Consider the following 20,598-nt stretch of genomic DNA (forward strand, 5'->3'; position numbering starts at 1 on the left):
AGCGACTTCACTTCACTTCACAGTATATGATGGTTTAGTTGCAGCATACCTCAGCAGCCAGTTTCCTAACTTGCTGAGATTCTTTATCCTTTGCTAAAGGCTGTTTTTCAAATGAGTAATGATTAAATGGTTGATTTTTTTTCCCCTCTAAGATGTCAGTTTTAGGGTGAGATCATTTTGATAATCCAGAGGCAGATGCATTATCCATTATGCCATTGGCCCACTCATCTTTTCCTGTTGAAGCCATTGAAGTTGGCAGGGTATTGTGACATTTTACAGGTGAAGAATATAATGTTGAGAGCCTGAAGGATTTGAAAATGTGTAGTTCATAGCTAGAGATTTTAAATTTCACATGTTCCTTTACTGTAGTTTATGCTGAAATTATAAAGACTTTTATTTTTTTTTTAAGACTGACCATTTATGAGGGGAAAGATTAGAAAACTATGTTTTTGAAGTAAAAATCTTTAATCTTGATTCATATATTATTTTTGCAAGTAAAACTTTTGATGTGCTGCTTTTATATTCATCTGTGTGTCTGTCCGTATCCCCCTTTCCTTCCAAGTTGGATACCAGTTGGTCTCATGCTTACGGTTTTACTTGATACCATAGCAGCACCTAAACTGGAAAAGTGGTTTTTCAAGAATGGAATCCGGGATCGAGGAATGATTTCAGAGACAGGTGGTTCCTAATTTACAAGTAGTTCATACATGTAAACTGCTATCTCTGAGCTGCTCTTCCATGTTTTGAGCTTTTAAAGAACCCCAGGGGCTCAAAAGTAGGAGAAATAAGTGAAAAGCAGAAATATTTGGGGGCAGTAAATACAGACTCAAACCCACTTGGCTAAAACTTTTCCTCACACTATCTCAGTCTTTTTTAATGTTATTTTGCAATACTACTAGAATTCTACCAGTTAGGGGTTTATTTGGTCTATTAGCACCCCACTCCAGTACTCTTGCTTGGAAAATCCCATGGATGGAGGAGCTTAGTAGGCTGCAGTCCATGGGGTCGCTAAGAGTCAGACACGACTGAGCGACTTCACTTTCACTTTTCACTTTCATGCATTGGAGAAGGAAATGGTAACCCACGCCAGTGTTCTTGCCTGGAGAATCCCAGGGACGGGGGAGCCTGGTGGGCTGCCGTCTCTGGCGTCGCACAGAGTCGGACACGACTGAAGTGACTTAGCAGCAGCAGCAGCATCCTTGTTGAAAACTGCAAATGTTAAAGTGAATTATTTCAGCCCAGTTGATTTCCTGTCACACACCTGAAGTGAACTCCATTGAGACAACAGGAACTTTGGGGTGGTAATTTAGGAACATACTGATACTCAGGGGAAAGGGTTATTACTCTTAGCAGAATGATTGGAGTGTCCTGATGTAAATTTAGGGAATTGAAAGCATCAAGAGTTGAGAGAGTGCTAACAAAGGAAAACAACCTACTTTAGAGCTTTTCCACATAAAGAGAGGATCTAGAATTGGTTAAGTTTCTGTGTTGCTCCTGCCGAGTCCCCAGTGCCCATGGCTGGTATAATATCTTTTGGTCTCAATAGATGGATGTCTTTTGGCTAGCCTGGGAACTTGGCCAATGTAAGCAACATTGTTTCATTTGGAATAATACTGAATTCCACAGTATCAATTTGAAAACTAGATTTTTAGACCAAACTCCTTTGTTGATTTTCAGCCTGTGCTTGTCTTTGTTTTATCTGTTATTGTGTGCTCTTAGTTGACAACAGCGAGAGGGTGCTCTTGCTTTCCCCTTAGTCGTGGAATTTGCTGGCCAATCATGAAATAGCAGCGGAAGTAATGAGTAGGAATTTAAAGTCAAAGAATTATAATAAGTAGGGGAAGTCACCGGGAGAGCAAAAGAGAGTTTGTGGGCTTGGAGGAGCAGTTGTGAGCAGTGTCTCAATTTACCTGTAACGCTGGAAGGTTGACATCTGATTGTTCCTATAAAGCAACTTTCTTTACCTTTGATAGTAAGCCATGGTGAAAAGTGAATTCACATTCATACTGATTTGTGAATTGATGTAGATTATAAAATGTAGATATTTTTCTTCTGATAAATGACATAGACTAGTGGAGTATTGACAGTTTATTTCATACCTAGAAATGTGTGAATTTTTTTGTTGGTAGTAGTCAGGTTTTAAAACTTTTTCTCCCTGGCAGTTACTTTATATTTTATATATAATTGGTTTTCATTAATGAAAATTATTTTCAAGTAAGCTTAAATAAATGTTAGCAAATGAATTTACAATCATTTTATCTCTGTTTTGGGGGTTGTGTTTACATTAGATGTTCCTCAATTAGGGGTAATTGTCTTGCATCCTTATCTCTTATCATAATCTGTTTTTCTTCACACAGTGTTGTAGTTTTGCTGCTGGACTCTTCCCTCCCTCCCCCCACCCCATCAGGATGATATGAGACTTGAAAGAAGACGATGCATACAGGTGACTCAAGTTTTGAAATACAGTAAAACTATGGCTGTCTGAGAGAATGTGGGAACTGGTGGTATATTTTGAATGGGGGGGAGCTTTCTGATAAACAGCATTAGGGGGAGAATAATTTAGATCACTGAATGCAAAGATATAGTTGGGGTATTATTAGACTTTGACTTTGGGCATCAGTTTGATAATCAGTAACTGAGAGTGGTATTAATACAAATACAGCATTGTAATTGCTAGTTCTTGACCTTTTCAAAAGGGGATGATTGGCTAAAGTACTTTGGCGAGATTTGAAGTGTTTCTGTTAAAGATAAATAAAATATTCACCTTTATGGGTGAATGTATGTTCCCCCAGATCCCTTTAGAGCAGGGCTGTAAAGGCTTATGGAGAACATGTTAGCGGTGTGTCTTAAAGAAGACTCCAACCATTACATTGAGGATGTTACACCCATATGTATGACTCCTTAAAACTGTGGTCTGGGGTTTTATGTTTTCTTTCCTGCCTCTCTCCATCCCTTCCTTCATTCCTCTCTTTCTCCTTCCTTTTTTCCTTGTCTCCTCTTTTATCTTTTTATAGTTTGTATTTATATAGGAGAAGCAATATAGAAGGCAGTTTTGAAAGAGTAGTTTTGATTGCTTTGTAATTAATTGAGGTGATCTTATACACGGAAAAATGAAGGCTGTTGTATCTGTGGCTATGTTCAAACTCTTGAAAATGTAGTGTAGCTAATGGATAAGGTGTTATTAATGCTTAAATTTGAATGGTTTTAATCAGGCAGGCTGATTAGGAGACATTTTGTTGAACCAAGTGGCTTATATTTGTAGACCTGGACACAGATATTCTTGCTTGATTCATAAACTGAAAATGTGGTCTTTAACTGGAAAAGAAGTAACTACATAAATCTTGGATAGATACTTAATTACATTATTGGTGAAGGTGTTAACATTTTTGTGATTGGTTTTTGGTTTTGGTGATCTTTGTTTTTCAAACAGAAAAAAAATTACCTTTTTTTGACTTCAGAATGGAATTAAAAAAAAAAGACTCAGGTGTACCATTTTGCATGAAGAAATGTGCTTGAATATATATTAATTATAGATCAAATCATATTTTACATTCATGAGGAACTCAGAGTCCGATGGTCATTCTTTCTTGAGTAAAAGGCGAGTGAGTGAGTGTCGCTGTGACCTGTGTCTCAGGGTGCACGCGCGTGTTGGCCTGAATTACTAGAGGTGCACCGTGGTGCACTCGTGCCGGCCGAGTGGCTCATGGAAGCATCATGACGCTGAGGCCGAGTATCAGGTCATGGAGGAGTAAACAAGAAAGAATTTACAGAAAACATTGTAGAATTTTATGCAAATTGTGTTGTCAGATTTTATAAGTGTGACCTTCTGGTGCAGGAACAGTTTCTGAGCCCAGTCAGCTCCCGGGTTGCACCTTGGGCATGGTACTAGCACGTTGGCTATACCAAGTAGATGCTTGCTTTCACCTGAGGTCAGTAGAGGAACAAAGTGTTCTGGGGGTGTCTCAAAAGACTTATCCATGAATATTAATGATTCTAGAGGTTTTCCCTTAAGGAACTTTGAGGTGGCAGAGTTGCTCTTTTATTTTTAGTTTATTGTCACAAGATACGAGAAAAGTTTCCAAATAGCTCTTTTTCTTGAGAGGCTTATGGATGAACTGAAATATCTAAAGAGTAAATCCAGTTTATAAAGATTATCTAGTTCATTTTATGAGTGCTGGAACACACAGAAAATTTACAAATATCAGATTTGTGGTGTAATCTAGTCTCTTACTCAGCCCTGTAGTCTTTAAAAATTACCAACATTTACTGGCTGATAAAGGGAAAGACTGAAGAAGGAAGGTTTGACTCTGATGTGTATATTAGCTGTTGGTATATTTCCCCTTCAACAGTTTGAAAGTTAATAATTGGTTTTGAATGTAAAATTAACAGCTTTTATAATCATCATTAATTAATGCAGTTTGCTCTGGTTTTACGATGCACACATTTATTATTCAGCGGACAGGATTTTAACATGTAAAAGCTCATAAGGAGTTTTTCATTGGGAGTTATTTCTAGAATGTTTTTGCATACTTGGAAGTGAGTGTTGTTTCCCCAGGCATTCGTGATCTTGACTGTAGGTTGGTGAGATGCGACGATGCCTTACTCTCTCGTGCCGCTTCATTGTAGGTGCTCGTTCAGGGATGCTAGAAAGGACATTGGAATATGTTTTGACTGACTGCGCTTTTCAAAAGCCAAAGCTTAATAATCGATTTTTACTGAACAGCAAGCTAAAGTTAAACTTTAATATATCTTTAGTACATGTGTTTATAGGTGTTTCTGTACTTGTTTAATTTGAGGGCATTTTTCATATTTTAAAATACAATTAGGCTGTATATTAGGTAAGATTGGATTATTTTTTGATCTTTGGAAGAAAAATCACTTACGACCAAACATTCGTTTCGCTAACATTTGCTTTGTACCAGGTGCGGCAGTAGTGCTTGGCTTGTAAGGGTTCCTTTGCTTGGGAATCAAGGAACACATTTCACCTGAAAGCGGTAGAGGATATATAAACAAATTATGCAGTGGATGTTTATGATAAATTTTAGATCCTTGTCTGTTGAATTCAAGGTACCTAGAGTAAAAATAGAAAGCACTTTCTGGTTAAGGCATTCGCAGTAATGTCTTCACCTGATACCTACATGTTGTCAAAATCTACTTTTGTCTTTTCTGAGCTCCAGACTTACATAACTGCCTCCTAGATGTCTCTCCTGCACACACTTTCTCCTCTCTTCTTTATTCCTGTTAGTGATGAGTGACACCATTCTACCCAAGCATGCGATCATCCTGAAAACCTAGGAGCTACTCCTCATTCCTTTGAATTAAGCAGTAACCAAATTCAGTTTATTTAGAATGTAGAAAGTACTTAGGAGATTAAATGTGGAAAATGCACTGCCTCAGAGATCACTGTACACATTAACATAAAAGCACTTGCATTTTTCAAATTTATTTGATAAAAGGACCTCCTCTTCCTTTTATTTCTTATTTATACCTGTTAACATTCAGTGGAACGTTAATCGGAAAAGCTGTTGGTTACAACAGATGATACTATACTTTGCTGGGCTTCTTTAACAACCAAAATGTTTTTATTTTTAATAATAGTGATAAGCTAGTTATTTGAAAACTTGAAATAGTTCTAGAACATACAGAACTATAACTATTTGAGGATGAACATTATAAATTTATTTTAAATTCTGTTGATTTGATCATATTGTCTACCATATTTCTATAAACTTAAGTGATTAAAGCTGTTTGATGTGGCAGTTTTAACAGATTAAAATGTGAATTTTGTGGGACCAAGTTTGCATACTACAGTGATCACAGGAGTATGGCATATTATAATATTATACAGCAATTAGAAATCAGATCTGTAAACTTAAATAAAGTCAACTTCTGTAGTCCCATTTATACACACAGGGTGTACGGAGGGGAATAAAAGGATTTGTGTATTTTGATATTTGAGAGTGTATTGCCCATTTCGCTCCTTTTGGTCTTGTTCTTCACATGGTCCTGTTGTAAATAGTCTTTTCCTATATGTGTTTTCCCTTCTTTAGTTCTCATTCATTTCTTAATCCTGAGCGGTCTGATTTTGTGCTTAATAATTCATCAGGTTGATGGTTTTTGGTGAATGGTTAAATCCAGTGGATTTATTTTTGCCCTCAGGTTTTGAGTTTTTCTCCCTGTTGACTCGGTAATGTAGTATCAGTGAAAAAATTGGGAAATTTATAAGACTATGGATGAGTGGAAGGAAACATACCCAGCGTTCTACTGCCCATCGCGCTAGGGCACTTTCTCTTCCAGTATTTTGTTTTTGATGCCATTTTTTATTAAGCTCATCTGAATAGGTTGGTGTGCTTGGGCAGAATCTGTTTTCATATTGTTTATATTTTCTCTTTTATTGCCCAGCATTATATTGTGAACATTTCCCTGTGTCATCAAAAACTTACTAGCTATAGTGGTCTGTTGTTCTTTTCAACTTGGAGCATATTCAGAGCATTCAGAACTGTAACATTTTGAGGGCACATTATTTTAGAAATTTATTTTAAAATATGTGATTTGAAGCTGTTTCTTTAAATGCTCATTTCCTAGTTAAGTTAGATGTCTTTGGGACTTTTTTTAAGTTTTCCTTTTCACTTTTTTAAAAAGTACTAACATTTGTGTGTGAGTGTTTGTTTGTATGTTGAATTATTGCCTTGTAGTTTGTCCCTAGGAGTGTAAGTATTTTAGCTCATAGGGCTTAAAGAATTTTAAGACCCTTTGTACATGTCTTTAGAAAGGTGTTTGTTAAACGTACCAGTTTATACTTACTAGCATTAGACAAAGGTTTGTCTTTTTAATATATCTTTTCGAGCAGTGAGTATTATAGTTAAAAATAAGTTTCCAATTCAGCTGGCAAAGAGAAGAATCTTCTGTTTTAGAAAATTTTATAAAAGTGATAGTGTGTTCTCAGTGGAGGAAAAAGTTTAGTTGTTTCAGAAATGCATAAAGCGACAAACCTAACATAGTTCAGTAAATATTCTTCTCCCAGGATTCTTTCTATCAAGTGGTTTTGTTTAATGCTTTTATGGCATTTGCATATGTTAGCTTGCCATTTTTTGGTTCCAGCTAATCTGATTCTCAGGCTTATTCGCATTTTTGTGTCCTGTGTCTAACAGGGTTCTTGTGACATAGAAAGTGTTCAATGAATACTTGTTAAAAGAATAAAAATTGTTACTCTTATTAATGCCTAAAAATATCTACTCGGAATGTCTGCTTTAATAAATTTCTATTACTATTTCTATATATTAATAATAAATAAATTTCAGGTGGTTTTAAGAGTTCCACATTATTTTCCATTTCCTTTTATGTTTCTTTTTTTTTTTTTTTACTGTTTGTGGTTTCTAGATGAAAGTGATTAATAATGATTGCATCAGGTGTGTGTCTCATAAAAGAACATAGGATATTTATAGAGAAGATGGTGGAAAACCTGAGGTTAGCCATGTTGTAAAGTTGTATTTCTTAGGCCTTAGTACCTTTATGCAAGACCTTGGTGAAAGCAAATGGATCCACACTCATTATTCTAAATTGTAGGGATACTTTCTAAATGTACCTTCAGAGGAATGTATGAGATCTGGGGAGATAACAGTAGGACATAGTTGTTTGAATCTTGGCAATTTTCCCTAAATACAGAGTAACTAGCATGGCAAAACCAAAAATTGATGGACACTTTCTCTAAAACAGTATCACCACAAACTCTTAATAGAAGTAGATGAGGACCAGTCTCCAATAACTACAGGACCTGCATGGTGTCAACATTTGTATTGAAAGATTCAGAAGAAAGCAGCAGGAATTTGATGGACTTGAGAACAGGAGAACCCCAAGCTAGCTAACAAAAAGTCCCCGCAAAGTGTGGCAAGAATGGTTGAGAACAGCAGCTAAAAGGAAGAGATGTTTGTGAGTTCTCAGTATAGCAGGGGCCCGCAGTGAACTCTGTGGTGGCAGAGCCCTCTGGTGCCTATGAATCTTCAAAACCGACCAGTTGAAGTTCCCTTCCTGGTCAGAGTCCCACACTGAGGAGACACTGCTGATAATGGAATCCAGATGAAACAGGATGAAGACCATGGGGGAGAAGGGGAGAAGGGCAAGTAAGATTGGGGGAAGGTGAAGTACAAGAGACCTCAGTCATGACACTGTGTTTTGGTATGCTTCGTTTCCTCTTGAGGAAGACAGACGAGGACTTACTGAACCTGGAAAATCTACTCTAGCTTCCTAAAAGTTTTTTTATTTTGCATGAAAGAGAGCAACTGACTCAGTCAAATTCCCCCCCCCCCCCCCGAGTTTACTTTCATAAGAAAAAAGGAATGAGAGAAAAATATTTCTGCAGACAGTGAAAGCATGCTGGAAAGAAATGTTTATAAAACAAATGAAAACTATAGCCTGATGTTTCTAAATGAATTCAAGCTCAAAGAAATTTAGAAGATGATACAAATATGGAGTGTTAGTTGCTCAGTCATGTCCAGCTCTTTGCGAGCCCATGGACTGTAGCCCACCAGGCTCCTCTGTCCATGGGGTTCTCCAGGCATGAATACTGGAGTGGGTTGCCATGCCCTCCTCCAGGGAATCTTCCTGACCCAGGGATTAAACCCGAGCCTCTTGGGTCTCCTACATTGGCAGGTGGATTCTTTACCACTAGCGCCACCTGGAAAGGTGTGGGAAGAGCAACAGAAATCTGAATAAGGAAATCTTAGAAATGGTAAAGAGAAATAAAGAATCATTTGAAAAATGAAGCTCGACTAGAAGGTACGCTAAAGTGAAACAAACAATAGAAAATGTCTTCGGAGAAACAGAAGATAAATAGGAGACAACAATTTAAAAAAAAGAAGAAAAAGAAATGTTCTAGAAAAGGTGACATTTACCAAAGAGAGGCAAAGAAATATCAACATAGAAACAATACCAGAGTCTCTGAAGAGGAACCAGAGCAGTGAAACTTAATAAATTCTAATAATTATAATTCAGGTAAATTTCCTGAAATTAAAAAAAAGAAAAAGGGTTACTACTACATTTGAAAAGTTATATAGTTGGAGAAATTGATCCAGAAACGACTACCATGTAGATATATTCTTTAAACATTATTGGACTTTGAAGAAAATTCTTGGAGTATGTAGGCAAAGATCCAAATCTTTAAGGGGAAGATTGTTGGATTATCTGGTTTTTGATAACAGTGCTTTATTCTGGAAGCAGTGGAATAACAACATTTAATAAACACAAGGAGAACAAATAAGAGCCAGGAGTTTTATATCCAGCTAAATTGACTCAAGTATGAAAACAGCAAACAAAATGTTACAAATGTGAATATGAATTTGGAGGCTATTCTTTCTTAGAGCACTTCTTAAGGAATCTACCAGGGAGTAAACTTCGGCAACCCAGGAGACTGCAGGGACACTGACCTAAAAGGAGCTTTAAAGAGGTACTTGTGGAACTTAAAAGATGCTTATGCATGAGTATAATATGTAATGGCTAGATTCTCTGCAATGAAGATACAGTAGAAACAACAACATAAAGAAAGAATAAAGTTCTGATTGCATCAGTTACTAATGGGAAATAAAAGATTCCTTCAAATTGGATGCTTGGAGAAGAGGCGGGAGTGGGGAAAGTTGGTAATTAAATTTCAGTGGTGTTACAAGTAGGGGAAACAGTAGGTCATGCTTCTTCACCCCTAGACACATAATGAGAAGAAAGGAAAGCAGAAGGGACTTGGGTAACTACAAGAACGAAATACACAGCTCCACATCTCACTTTCTTCACAGGAATAGGGGAATAGGAAGCATAGTAATAGCAATATGACCTCACAGTGGAGTGCCGAGTGCTTACATAGCTGGTGCCTGATAGATGTGGCCTATTTCTATTATTTTTATTCTCTCCCCTCTCAGTGGTTATTACCATACTATTTATGCTTATTTTGAGCTTGCGTTTTCTTGAATTTACCCTTGTTTTGACAATTTGACCTATCTTCTCAAATCACCTGTTTAGTGTTTCAAATTTTATCAGACTTAACAGTTAATTAAAATTCATCTCATTTACATAATTTAAAATTGTGTTGAAGGACTGTTTTATTTATAATGCTGATTTTTTCCTACTTATTGGTATTACTCAGGTTTTATTTGCAGGAGCAGGGTAGATAGGGAAAAAATGTTGGAGTAAAGAGTTTTTTTCTGGTAACCTAAGTTACTTGAAAAACTAACATTTTGTTTTTTCATATATTTGAAGTGATAATCTAATACCATTTTTACATGAGTCTAGTAGAAAAAGATTTTGTTACAGTTATGCAGATTTACTGGTAAAAAGATCTGAAATACTTTAGTTCTCCTTCTTCCCCATTCAGTAAAACACACAATGTAATTTTTTTTCCTCTCTTTGAGGGCAAGGACTTTTCCCTGTCCTGTGTGTGTTGGTGAATATTCTTTGATAAATTACACATCATGAAATTCTTGCATCTTATCGGGTTCAGTTTTCAGTGAATTTTTACAGTTGTGCAGCTGTCCCCACCACAGTCCCGTTTACATATTTTTAGTTAAAAGTAATTTGAGTTCAGATAGAACTTCTGTAAAGAAGAAAATGAAAATCAGTAACCCAAATAATTGGAATATCACTGTTTTTTTAGTTTATGTATTTTTGCTTGTTATACCTTTTTTACATGGGGCTCCTTCGAACAGGATTGAAGAGGCAAATGGGGTCACCTTTTACTTTGTCTAGTCTTGTAAAATTTAAACATTTCCCCATCTTTTATAGCATCATTTTTCATGAGTAATTAGTATTCTACGAATCAGTTACTATTCCCCATTGTTGCTGATTGGTTCATAATGGTGTTGAAGTGAATGTTGTGGTGGACCTTGTGTTCATGTGTGATTTACTGCCCTAGGTCTAGTCTTGGAGGTTGCATTTATTGGGTTAAAGGGCATGTACATTTTTAAGACTTCTGATACATATTTTCAAATGTCTTTTTTAAAGAACAGATTAGGCTTTTACCAGCTGTACAGCACAATTTTACCCCACTGTAGAATCCTGAATATTTAAAAATATTTGACAATTTGATAGGGAAAACATAACTTAATACTTTAATTTGCCTTTATTTGAATATTAGTGAGGCTGAGTATGTGTTTATATGGTCTGTGATTTTCCTTTTAGTATTTTTTGCTGATATTTCTCAAGTATTTATTTTTTTTTAATTTCATTTTCTTGAGAGTTCCTCATTGACTATTGTTATATGTCAGGAACCATTCTAAATGATTTACATTTATTAACTCATTTTTTTCTTAATGGTAACTCTTAGATTGGTGTGATGATTAACCCAGACAGAAGTTAGTAGCCTGCCCCAGGTCACACAGCTAGTCAGGGATGGAGCTTGCTTAGCCAGTATATTCCTGCTTTTGTTACTTCTCTTGAACTTCCCGGTTTACATTTGTCTTTTAATTTTGTTCATAGTATTGTTTTATACAGGAGCTTTAAGTTTTTGTATGGAGGGTCTAGGGCTTATTTATTAGTGTAATGCCGGAGAATGTAATCGATTCTCAAATATTTGTTGAACAGATGAGAATAAATCCATTAACAATCTGTTGATGGTGGTGACCTTTTACTTGGTGTATTGTATATCCTCTTTTACAGGGATTTCCAAGGGCTTCATAAATAATTTACTCTTTGGTGTTGATAAGATACAGAGAGCTTATCTGTATTAGCTTTTCTGGAAAATCTGTGGAAGTAATTACTGCTTTAAAAAGAAACGTGTTCTTAAGCACATATGAGTGGTGAAGAAAATGTAGTAGTGACAGATTTGAATTGTAGATTCAAGTGAAATAAAATATTTGTTAGGAATACTTTAATGGAGTTTGGTTTTCATAGTTTTAGAAAATGGATCAACTTGGCCATTATTTGAAAAGTTTGTTAAAGTAAATTTTGGTTTATTTTAAGCAGTAAAGAGTCTGTAAAAGGAAAACCCAAGCTAAAAAAGCTGATGTAAAAAGTTACAGCTTAAGGTTTTGACAGTGTAGCTTGAGTACTCCACAGGAATCATTTAGTACTGCACTTCTCTCAGTGGGCTTTCTCCCTTTTTCTTTGACAGCAGGCTACTGTTGACTGGTCCCTCTTTAGCTTGATTGAAGCCTTTGTTTCCTTTAAAGGCTAGTCTTATTAAAAAGTGTAGACATCCATATTATTAAGTGGGCCTATGTTAGAGATTCAGGAGCTGTACAAATAAGTTCACTTCCATTTTTTCACATGATCCACAAAATATACACGGGAGCAAGTACTCAGAAAGTAGATCCTTGAAAAATGTGAACTATTATTTTGTTAATAGACGCCTAGATCTGCATTATATAAAGTTATAAAAGTTAAAAGATTTGTTGAATGCTTGCTTTTTCTAGAACCTCCGGGTTACAACCAACCTTTTGTTCGCCCTTACTAGTAGTAGTATTTTTTAAGCCATGCTTAAATGACATGTTAAAATCAGATTTGTACTTTTTTTCTATATTAAGCATTAATTACTCAGTTTACAGGTGTATAGTTAATAAAACTTAATTCTGGAAGTAAAAATGAAATAACAGTTTTCCTTTTCCTCATTCTCACTCCTTAGTGGTAAAATCCCTTTTAATATTCAGTTTTTAAATTCTTCCTTTGGTTACTTAACATCACTTTAAATAGAGTAATGTGTTTATAGATCTATTTTATTATTTAAGAAACTAAAGACTGTCCTGTGAGAAAGAGGAAATCAGATAGCTCTGTGTGCTTTTCTTTCTGCCAATTTCTATTTCTCTTTTAAATTTTTTCTGTTATTATTACAACTTTATAAAATTGACTTAAATCTCTCTTTCTTGACCTGTCTTGTTTTCCCAAGATACAAAATGAGAGCTTTGGTTCCCTTTCTCTTCGTCTTGCAGCCTTTGTCTGCCAGACGGTGGCTTTCACGTTGCATACAAGGATGGGCACTTAAATACCTTTCCTGAACTGTGATTGGCTCCATGGTTTTTTATCTTGAGGTTCTGGTGAAAATTAAAAACAGGAAAACTGTACTGGAAAATTGCTGAGTGGATTAGGACCTAGAGAAGGAGATGTATGTCACCAAGCTTCTTCCACTCAAAGGAGGAATGTTAACACTGGGATTGGAGGTGTAGTGTAATGTCATGATGATTTTCAAAAATGATTTAATTGTGTGCTGTGCAGATTTTCACTGGGCAAAAAGTTTTGTTTTAAATCAGAGGCAGAGTAATTGTTTACAATACTTGTCACCTTTGTTCGGTCTGCCAGAAGGCCCTCTTTTACAATATTTTAATGAAAAATACTTGTAACCCCTGTTGCCCCACTCAAGAATCTGACCTCCATGCGCCATTATCAGCTTCTGTCCCAGTTGCGGGGGCAAATGCAGGTTTGGGGTTTGTGGTGAGATGCCAGGCAGATGGCCTCAGTTCAGTGGGTGTGAATGGGGGTCTTGGCAAGAGGGGTCTCACCCTTTCATTGCCAGGTGAGAGGGTCCCAGGGAGCAGAGTGGCTCTGCTGCTCCTGACTAGCCCTTCTGTGGCAGGTGGCGTAGTGTCTTCCAGGGCTTTTTTTTTTTTTTTTTTTGCCTCAGCCTGGGGGTGACTGACCTCTTTGTTTGAGTGGCTGAGACTAAGTGTGTTGACTGCGATAGATGCTTCTTTGAGCAGTTGGGAGAGGCTGACCACACAGCAGATAGTTGTCTGGTAGTCAGGCTCCCTTCTGCCCATCTTTCTTTCTACTCCACTTTTCCTTTTGCACCCAGAATGGCACCTGCCGCTTCTGCTGTGGTTCTTCGTGTCAGCTTTCGGCTCTGGGTCTTTCTGATACTCTTCTGATTATTGGTATGATCCTGTTGGCCTTTTGTCTTGAAGAAATCTGTCAGAACTTTTGGCTCACCACAGTGAATCTCTCTCCCATGCTCTGCTGAATTGATTTTATTTTTGTGACTTTTAACTGCTGTGTTGGTAGACATTATGGAGGATGTGAACAAGTATGCTTAGTCCACCTATGCTGTAGATTTTTCCTTTTGAAAGCACTTTCCAGCCTCAATTTAGGAAACTGAGCTTCTGGGTGTGGTGTTTGTTACTTCTCCTGCTGTTTGTCTTAAAGGATTTTTTCAAGCGTTACTCCAGTTGTGGCTGGCTTTGCTTCTCTGGTAGTAACTGTTAAGAAGTAGTGAAGTGAAATTCATGAAAGAAGTGAAATTCATTATCTCAGTAAAACTTTCCATCTACTACCCACCTATAGTATAGCACTTAAAGTTGCCCATGCGAGAAATAGCTCTCTTGAGAGTCAACATCTGTACTTCAGTTTCTCCCTTTGTGATTTTTGGTTTGGGCTTTCTTTGGAAGCTTCAGATGGTAAAGAATCCACCTGCAGTATAGGAGACCTGGGTTCGATCCCTGGGTGGGAAGATCCCAACTGGAGATAGGCATGATAACCCACTCCAGTATTCTTGCCTGGAGAATCCCCATGGATAGAGGAGCCTGGTGGGCTACAGTCCATGGGGTCTCAAAGAGTTGGACACGACTGAGAGACTAAGCACACACTGTTGGGAAGCACAGTTTTCTCTGTCCACGTTTTACCCATTACTGCCACGTGGCCTCTTCTTGCTACCTAGGTTTCAACTGCTTTGGAGGATGGCTCCTTATCTCAGGTGCTTTGAACCGCAAGCCTCTTGAAAGTGAATTTGTCATATTGTTCATTTTTAAAAAGCAGACTAAGTATAACCCCTAAATGTGTGACATCTGTCCACTTGTTTTCATATTCATGGAAATTGATAAAATTATTAATGCAGTTTGTATAGGTGAGGATGGTTAAGAAAGATGAACCGGTTACTCTTATTCAAGCACAAATCCAAGGAAAGTTTTTAACCCCAAAGTTAATTTGCAAAAATCTTTTTTTGTTGTTGTTTCAGCAGTGTGCATTAATTATGATAACATTTAGCTAAATAAAGGCTTGATCAGTCAGCTTTTAATATTTCCACAATACCTGATGAGGGAGTAAAAGGATATTTAATATACAACAGTGAGTATTTGTAATGTTTTGAATGCTTTTTTTGTTTTGGGAGGGGAAGGAGGATGAAGATGGGACCATTTCCCATATGTGAATTAGTTGATCCACAAGGGTAGAGAATAGTCCAAGATTTAAAACTTTCTATCCATAATCCAGATGTAAGTAACAGTTTACCTTCAGCTTTTGTAGGCAGATTTATGAGGAGGAGGAGGGTGGGAAGGCGTCAGAGTTGCTCTCAGGTTGGGGAGGACAGACATCTCTGGACGTTGTCTTTCTGTAAAGGATGTCCTACAAGGCGGTGTGATGGCGCCTCGCTTTACACGGGGTGAGGCTTCACAGACTGGACCAAAGTAGTAGCTCTAAAGTTTTGAATATTTTTCCAGATTAGATAGCTTCAGATTTAAAAAGGAAAATGCTTTCCATTTTTCAAAACTATACAGCTACTTTGTAGTTTTCCCTAAAATATAAAATTGTTGGTACGTTGTGGTTTATCATTTGAGATCATCTTGGGTGACTGAAGCCATGAAATTAAAAGACACTTACTCCTTGGAAGGAAAGTTATGACCAACCTAGATAGCATATTCAAAAGCAGAGACATTACTTTGCCAACAAAGGTTCGACTAGTCAAGGCTATGATTTTTCCTGTGGTCATGTATAGATGTGAGAGTTGGACTGTGAAGAAGGCTGAGCGCCGAAGAATTGATGCTTTTGAACTGTGGTGTTGGAGAAGAGTCTTGAGAGTCCCTTGGACTGCAGGGAGATCCAACCAGTCCATTCTGAAGGAGATCAGCCCTGGGATTTCTTTGGAAGGAATGGTGCTAAAGCTGAAACTCCAGTACTTTGGCCACCTGATGCGAAGAGTTGACTCATTGGAAAAGACTCTGATGCTAGGAGGGATTGGGGGCAGGAGGAGAAGGGGACGACAGAGGATGAGATGGCTGGATGGCATCACTGACTCGATGGACATGAGTCTCCGTGAGCTCCGGGAGTTGGTGATGGACAGGGAGGCCTGGTGTGCTGCGATTCATGGGGTCGCAAAGAGTCGGACACGACTGAGCGACTGATCTGATCTGATCTGATCTGGATGACTTATATTACTTGTCATAATAATGTCCTGTCACACATTGAGAGGCTAGAGGCTATTTATATATTTTGAGCATCATTAATTGCAGATTTGAGAAGTTACCAGTTATATTTTCCACATATGTTTCTTCTTGCAATATAAGTGGAATACTATATTTTTAAAAAGTAAATGGTTGATTCTATACTTAGAAAACTTAGTATTTTCTTTACTAGAAATTATAAAATACATATGTAATGAAGATTCTAATTTAGTGATTTAACTATTTTTAGATATTTTCAATGTTTAATTTCTGATTCCAGAAGTAGTAGTCATTGATATTTTCCTGAACTCCACAATTTAAGTAAGTTTTAAAAAACTGATGATAAACTGAACAACATTTAAATTCATGATGTTTTATCCCAGAGCATCTGTCGTCAGGCACATGATGTTTCCTTGTGTCTCTAGGTCCCACACGAAAATGAAAGTGCCAAGGTTTTAATGGTTTTTCTTCTTTAAGGATGGAAAATTTTGTCATATGGAGAATGTATTACGAGGTGGACTGAGAACAGTCTTTGTTTACATGGAAAATGTTTTTTTGTTTTTAAACTGCTGTAGATTGGAAGACGGGCTGGATTAGGATCAGTTTATTGATGTGATGGAAGTAAGAAGCTTGAACCTGGGAGAAATGACCAGGATATTAAAAATTTATGGGCAGGAGTGTGAATGAAATTGACTTAAAAATCTTTCTCTCTTATTTCTCTCTTTTGCCCTTGCCCTTAGGAATTAAAGGAGGTGTGTAAAAGGTTCCAAGTATTAAACACACACATGCATTAAAGGGGGCTTGTAAAGGGTTCCAAGTATTAAGCACCCACACAAATGATATCTGAAGGGGGAAGTAAGATTGAGTCTTTCAGTTAGAGTGATTTTTCCACCTTTTCTTAAGTAAGCCTTGGTTAGTGTAGATGCTTTTGTCATATGATGGCATTGAGAGTGATTCTGAGCTAACCTTTTTTGAACATTTATATTTTTATATATTTTTGTAGGGGTAGCAAACCATGAGATTTACTAGTACTTGACTGATATTATTTACAGATATTGTTAGTGTATTTGGGAGGGCTTTGGTTTTTCTAGTGGTCATGTATGGATGCGAGAGTTGGACTGTGAAGAAAGCTGAACGCCAAAGAATTGATGCTTTTGAACTGTGGTATTGGAGATTTTTGAGAGTCCATTGTACCGAAACTCCAGTACTTTGGCCACCTCATGCGAAGAGTTGACTCATTGGAAAAGACTCTGATGCTGGGAGGGATTGGGGGCAGGAGGAAAACTGGACGACAGAGGATGAGATGGCTGGATGGCATCACCGACTCGATGGACGTGAGTCTGAGTGAACTCCAGGAGTTGGTGATGGACAGGGAGGCCTGGCGTGCTGTGATTCATGGCGTCGCAAAGAGTCGGACACGACTGAGCGACTGAACTGAACTGATTTTCATCTATAGATCTTATGTACTACTTTTCTAAAAGTATAGTTTGTTTTTGAAACAAGGGGTTTAGTATTAGACAGTCTTTAAGGTTTCTTCCAGCTTTAAAGTTCCTGCCCCTAAGAAGCTGACTTTAGTTGGTGGTTTCATTGGACTTTTTAAATGACTTTCATCCAGAACTGCTAAGTAGAACATGGGAAGAAATTAGGAGAGGAGCATAGGTGGTGGTTGCTTTGGAGATGCTGGAAAAGTGGCTTCAGTTTTCTTAAGGGGGAAGATAACTTGCAGTGGTGGAGATAGGAGCAACATGCTGTTTTCCTTGAATCTGATGCTTGAAATCTGTTCTTTGTCTTAATTCAATATATTTGACAAATGCTAGAAGTCTTTCTGGAGACATTAACAGACATTCTGTGGGAAAATATATTTGAAAATCTCTGACTTCTTGGTGTGGGATGAATCTGTACTCCATTTAGGAGATAATTGCTAGGATAGGTGGGACAAGTTGATCTATTTTAAAATAAAACTTTATCTTTTATAAAGACACAGTCATAAGGCACAAATGGGAAATGTGTCTCCTTGACATGTTTCAAAGCAGTTCTCTGAATATGTGAGATTAAAGACGTTCTCTCAACCACTAAGAATTGTCAGAACACCGATGCTCTTTAAGACTGTATTTGTAGCTGTTAGTATACAGAATATACTGAGTTACTGTATTTAAGACTGTATTTGTAGCTGGAGAAGGAAATGGCAACCCACTCCAGTGTTCTTGCCTGGAGGATCCCAGGGACGGTGGAGCCTGGTGGGCTGCCGTCTATGGGGTCACACAGAGTCGGACATGACTGAAGTGACTTGGCAGTGGCAGCAGTCGTCACGACAGTAGGAGTTTTTTTAACGTTTTACTCATTATTAGAAATTTTACATTTGAATATAATGTATTTATATTGTGCTTACATCTTGATCTTGGTTCCATGATAAGAGCATTATTTCCCAATTTGTATATTCTGAGCCCTATAGGTTAATAATAACTTGGGGTTTTGTAATTTTAAAATTATTTTGAAATTATATATTTGCATATATTGTAACCAGAACCATAATGTTGTTTCTCTTCAGTCTGATAAAGCTTGTTTCAGACTTCCAGTGAGCCATGTGTTCTGTTATGCCCACCTTTTGTTTAGGTTGTTTTGTAATAGAATAAAAATGCTTTATAGGGTTTCTCTAATATGAGAATATACTTGAATGTATGGAAAGAGATTTACATAATTTACAACAAAAAAATGATTTACAAAATACATAACATATTACAAAAAAATAATTTACAAAAAGAGATTTACCTGCCTTTGAGTAGGTGGGGGGGAAAAGTTAAAATGTTGATGGCAGCTTCTGATAGAAAAACTCATAACCGTATAGTAAAAAGTTACAATTACAACACATACACTACATTAACTGTATTCTGTGTGTATTACCATTGGACTTCATTTGGAGTGAAAAATAGAATATGATTCTAATCCTTTACAGTTGCTGTTAATTTTGCTCTACCCCTGAAAGTGTTAACAGCAACTTGAAAATGTGACAAAGCTCAATTTCATTTCTTGTTTATTGCTTGTTTTCCTATTGGACGTTGGGAAGTAGCTCTGCCCTGGCAACTAAAATAGGCTATTTGCATAACCTAGTTTGATTGGCTAGCATTCCGACTAACAGTTCCAATCATATGGAGTCGGTTTAGTGGTAGGCTATGCTAATTAGCCGCTGTTGCTGGGGTTCAGGATGGTTTCTATGTGCTATTCTGCTGCATTGTGTTGCCTGGTGAGAGACATTGATAAATGAGTGTTTAATGATCTGCAGCAGTTCCCACTCACTGCGGGCAGGCGGATTTTAGAACAGAAGTGGAAATAAGGATTTGATTGCTTTCTTAAATACCTGTAACCAAAATATGTGTATTAAATTATATAAGTAAATTGTTTAAAATTTTTATCTAATTAAATACTTTAATTACAAAAAAGAAAATACTTTAGCGTTGTCAAAATATAACCCAGGGAGCAGCACTGTGCACAGGTTTTCTAAAACTGTTCAGTAAAATTGATTTTTCTTTTCAGATTAGAAATAGTACCATTGCAAAAAGTAGCATATTTGATATTTCTCATGATTGACCTTTTATAAAGGTACATGTTTGTGTTTAATAAATTGGTGCAAGGTTTGGGGCAGAATTTATCTGGTACTGCTCATGTAGTCTCGGAGAAGGCAATGGCACCCCACTCCAGTACTTTTGCCTAGAAAATCCCAGGGATAGAGGAGCCTGGTAGGCTGCAGTCCATGGGGTCGCTAGAGTTGGACAGGACTGAGCGATTTCACTTTCACTTTTCACTTTCATGCATTGGAGAAGGAAATGGCACCCCACTCCAGTGTTCTTGCCTGGAGAATCCCAGGGACAGGGGAGCCTGGTGGGCTGCCGTCTGTGGGGTCGCACAGAGTCGGACACTGAAGACTGAAGCAACTTAGCAGCAGCAGCAGCAGCTCATGTAGTCTAGCAGGTAGGAACATAACTTGAAGCCCCTCGATCGTGTTCTTTGGTTCATCTTCAGGTTGTTACTCATCACCTCTTGTTACTATCTTTCTGATTTAAGTCAGAAATTTTAATTATTGCTTAGTATCTTTGTTTTACATTAAGTCTTTATTGAGCAGTTTGGTGAGCGAGTCTGTAGGAAATTAAAATCTCAGTGATTTGTTCAAAGAACCTAAGAGATGAAGAGTAAACTCATGCAGACTTAGATGAAAACATAAGACTGTCATACAGAAAGTACCATTAAGTATTTATCTGAAAGAGTACAGGAAATAGACATCCCAGGCTTTTTGAGGATTGGGACACGGGAAACAGGATGAATAGCCTGGGAAAGGCTTTTGAGAAAGCCCATGGAACTCATTAAGGTTTTAAATATGACTTAATTCATATAGCTAAAGAGTAATAGGAAGGAAGAACATTTTAGTGTGAAGAACAGATAGCAGTTGAACAAAAGTAACCATTCTGATATTGTTGTTACCAGT

The 20,598-nt window shown here is 37.2% G+C and overlaps 1 protein-coding gene across 4 annotated transcripts in view; it reads left to right on the forward strand.

Moving 5' to 3' along the window:
* Nucleotides 1–20,598, forward strand: part of DYRK1A (dual specificity tyrosine phosphorylation regulated kinase 1A) — a 147,715-nt gene that overhangs the window by 49,200 nt on the left and 77,917 nt on the right. For 2 of the 4 annotated variants that reach the window (XM_055569940.1, XM_055569941.1), the window contains exon 2: nucleotides 2,358–2,443. The exons of the other annotated variants lie outside the window; for them this stretch is intronic. In XM_055569940.1, coding sequence (XP_055425915.1) covers nucleotides 2,434–2,443 — 10 coding nt within the window. In that variant the 5' untranslated portion in view covers nucleotides 2,358–2,433. The remainder of the gene's footprint in view (nucleotides 1–2,357; nucleotides 2,444–20,598) is intronic. 4 annotated transcript variants of the gene reach the window in all.

The sequence above is a fragment of the Bubalus kerabau genome, chromosome 2 (genome assembly GCF_029407905.1).
Source record: "Bubalus kerabau isolate K-KA32 ecotype Philippines breed swamp buffalo chromosome 2, PCC_UOA_SB_1v2, whole genome shotgun sequence".
Classification (NCBI taxonomy): Eukaryota; Metazoa; Chordata; class Mammalia; order Artiodactyla; family Bovidae; genus Bubalus; species Bubalus kerabau.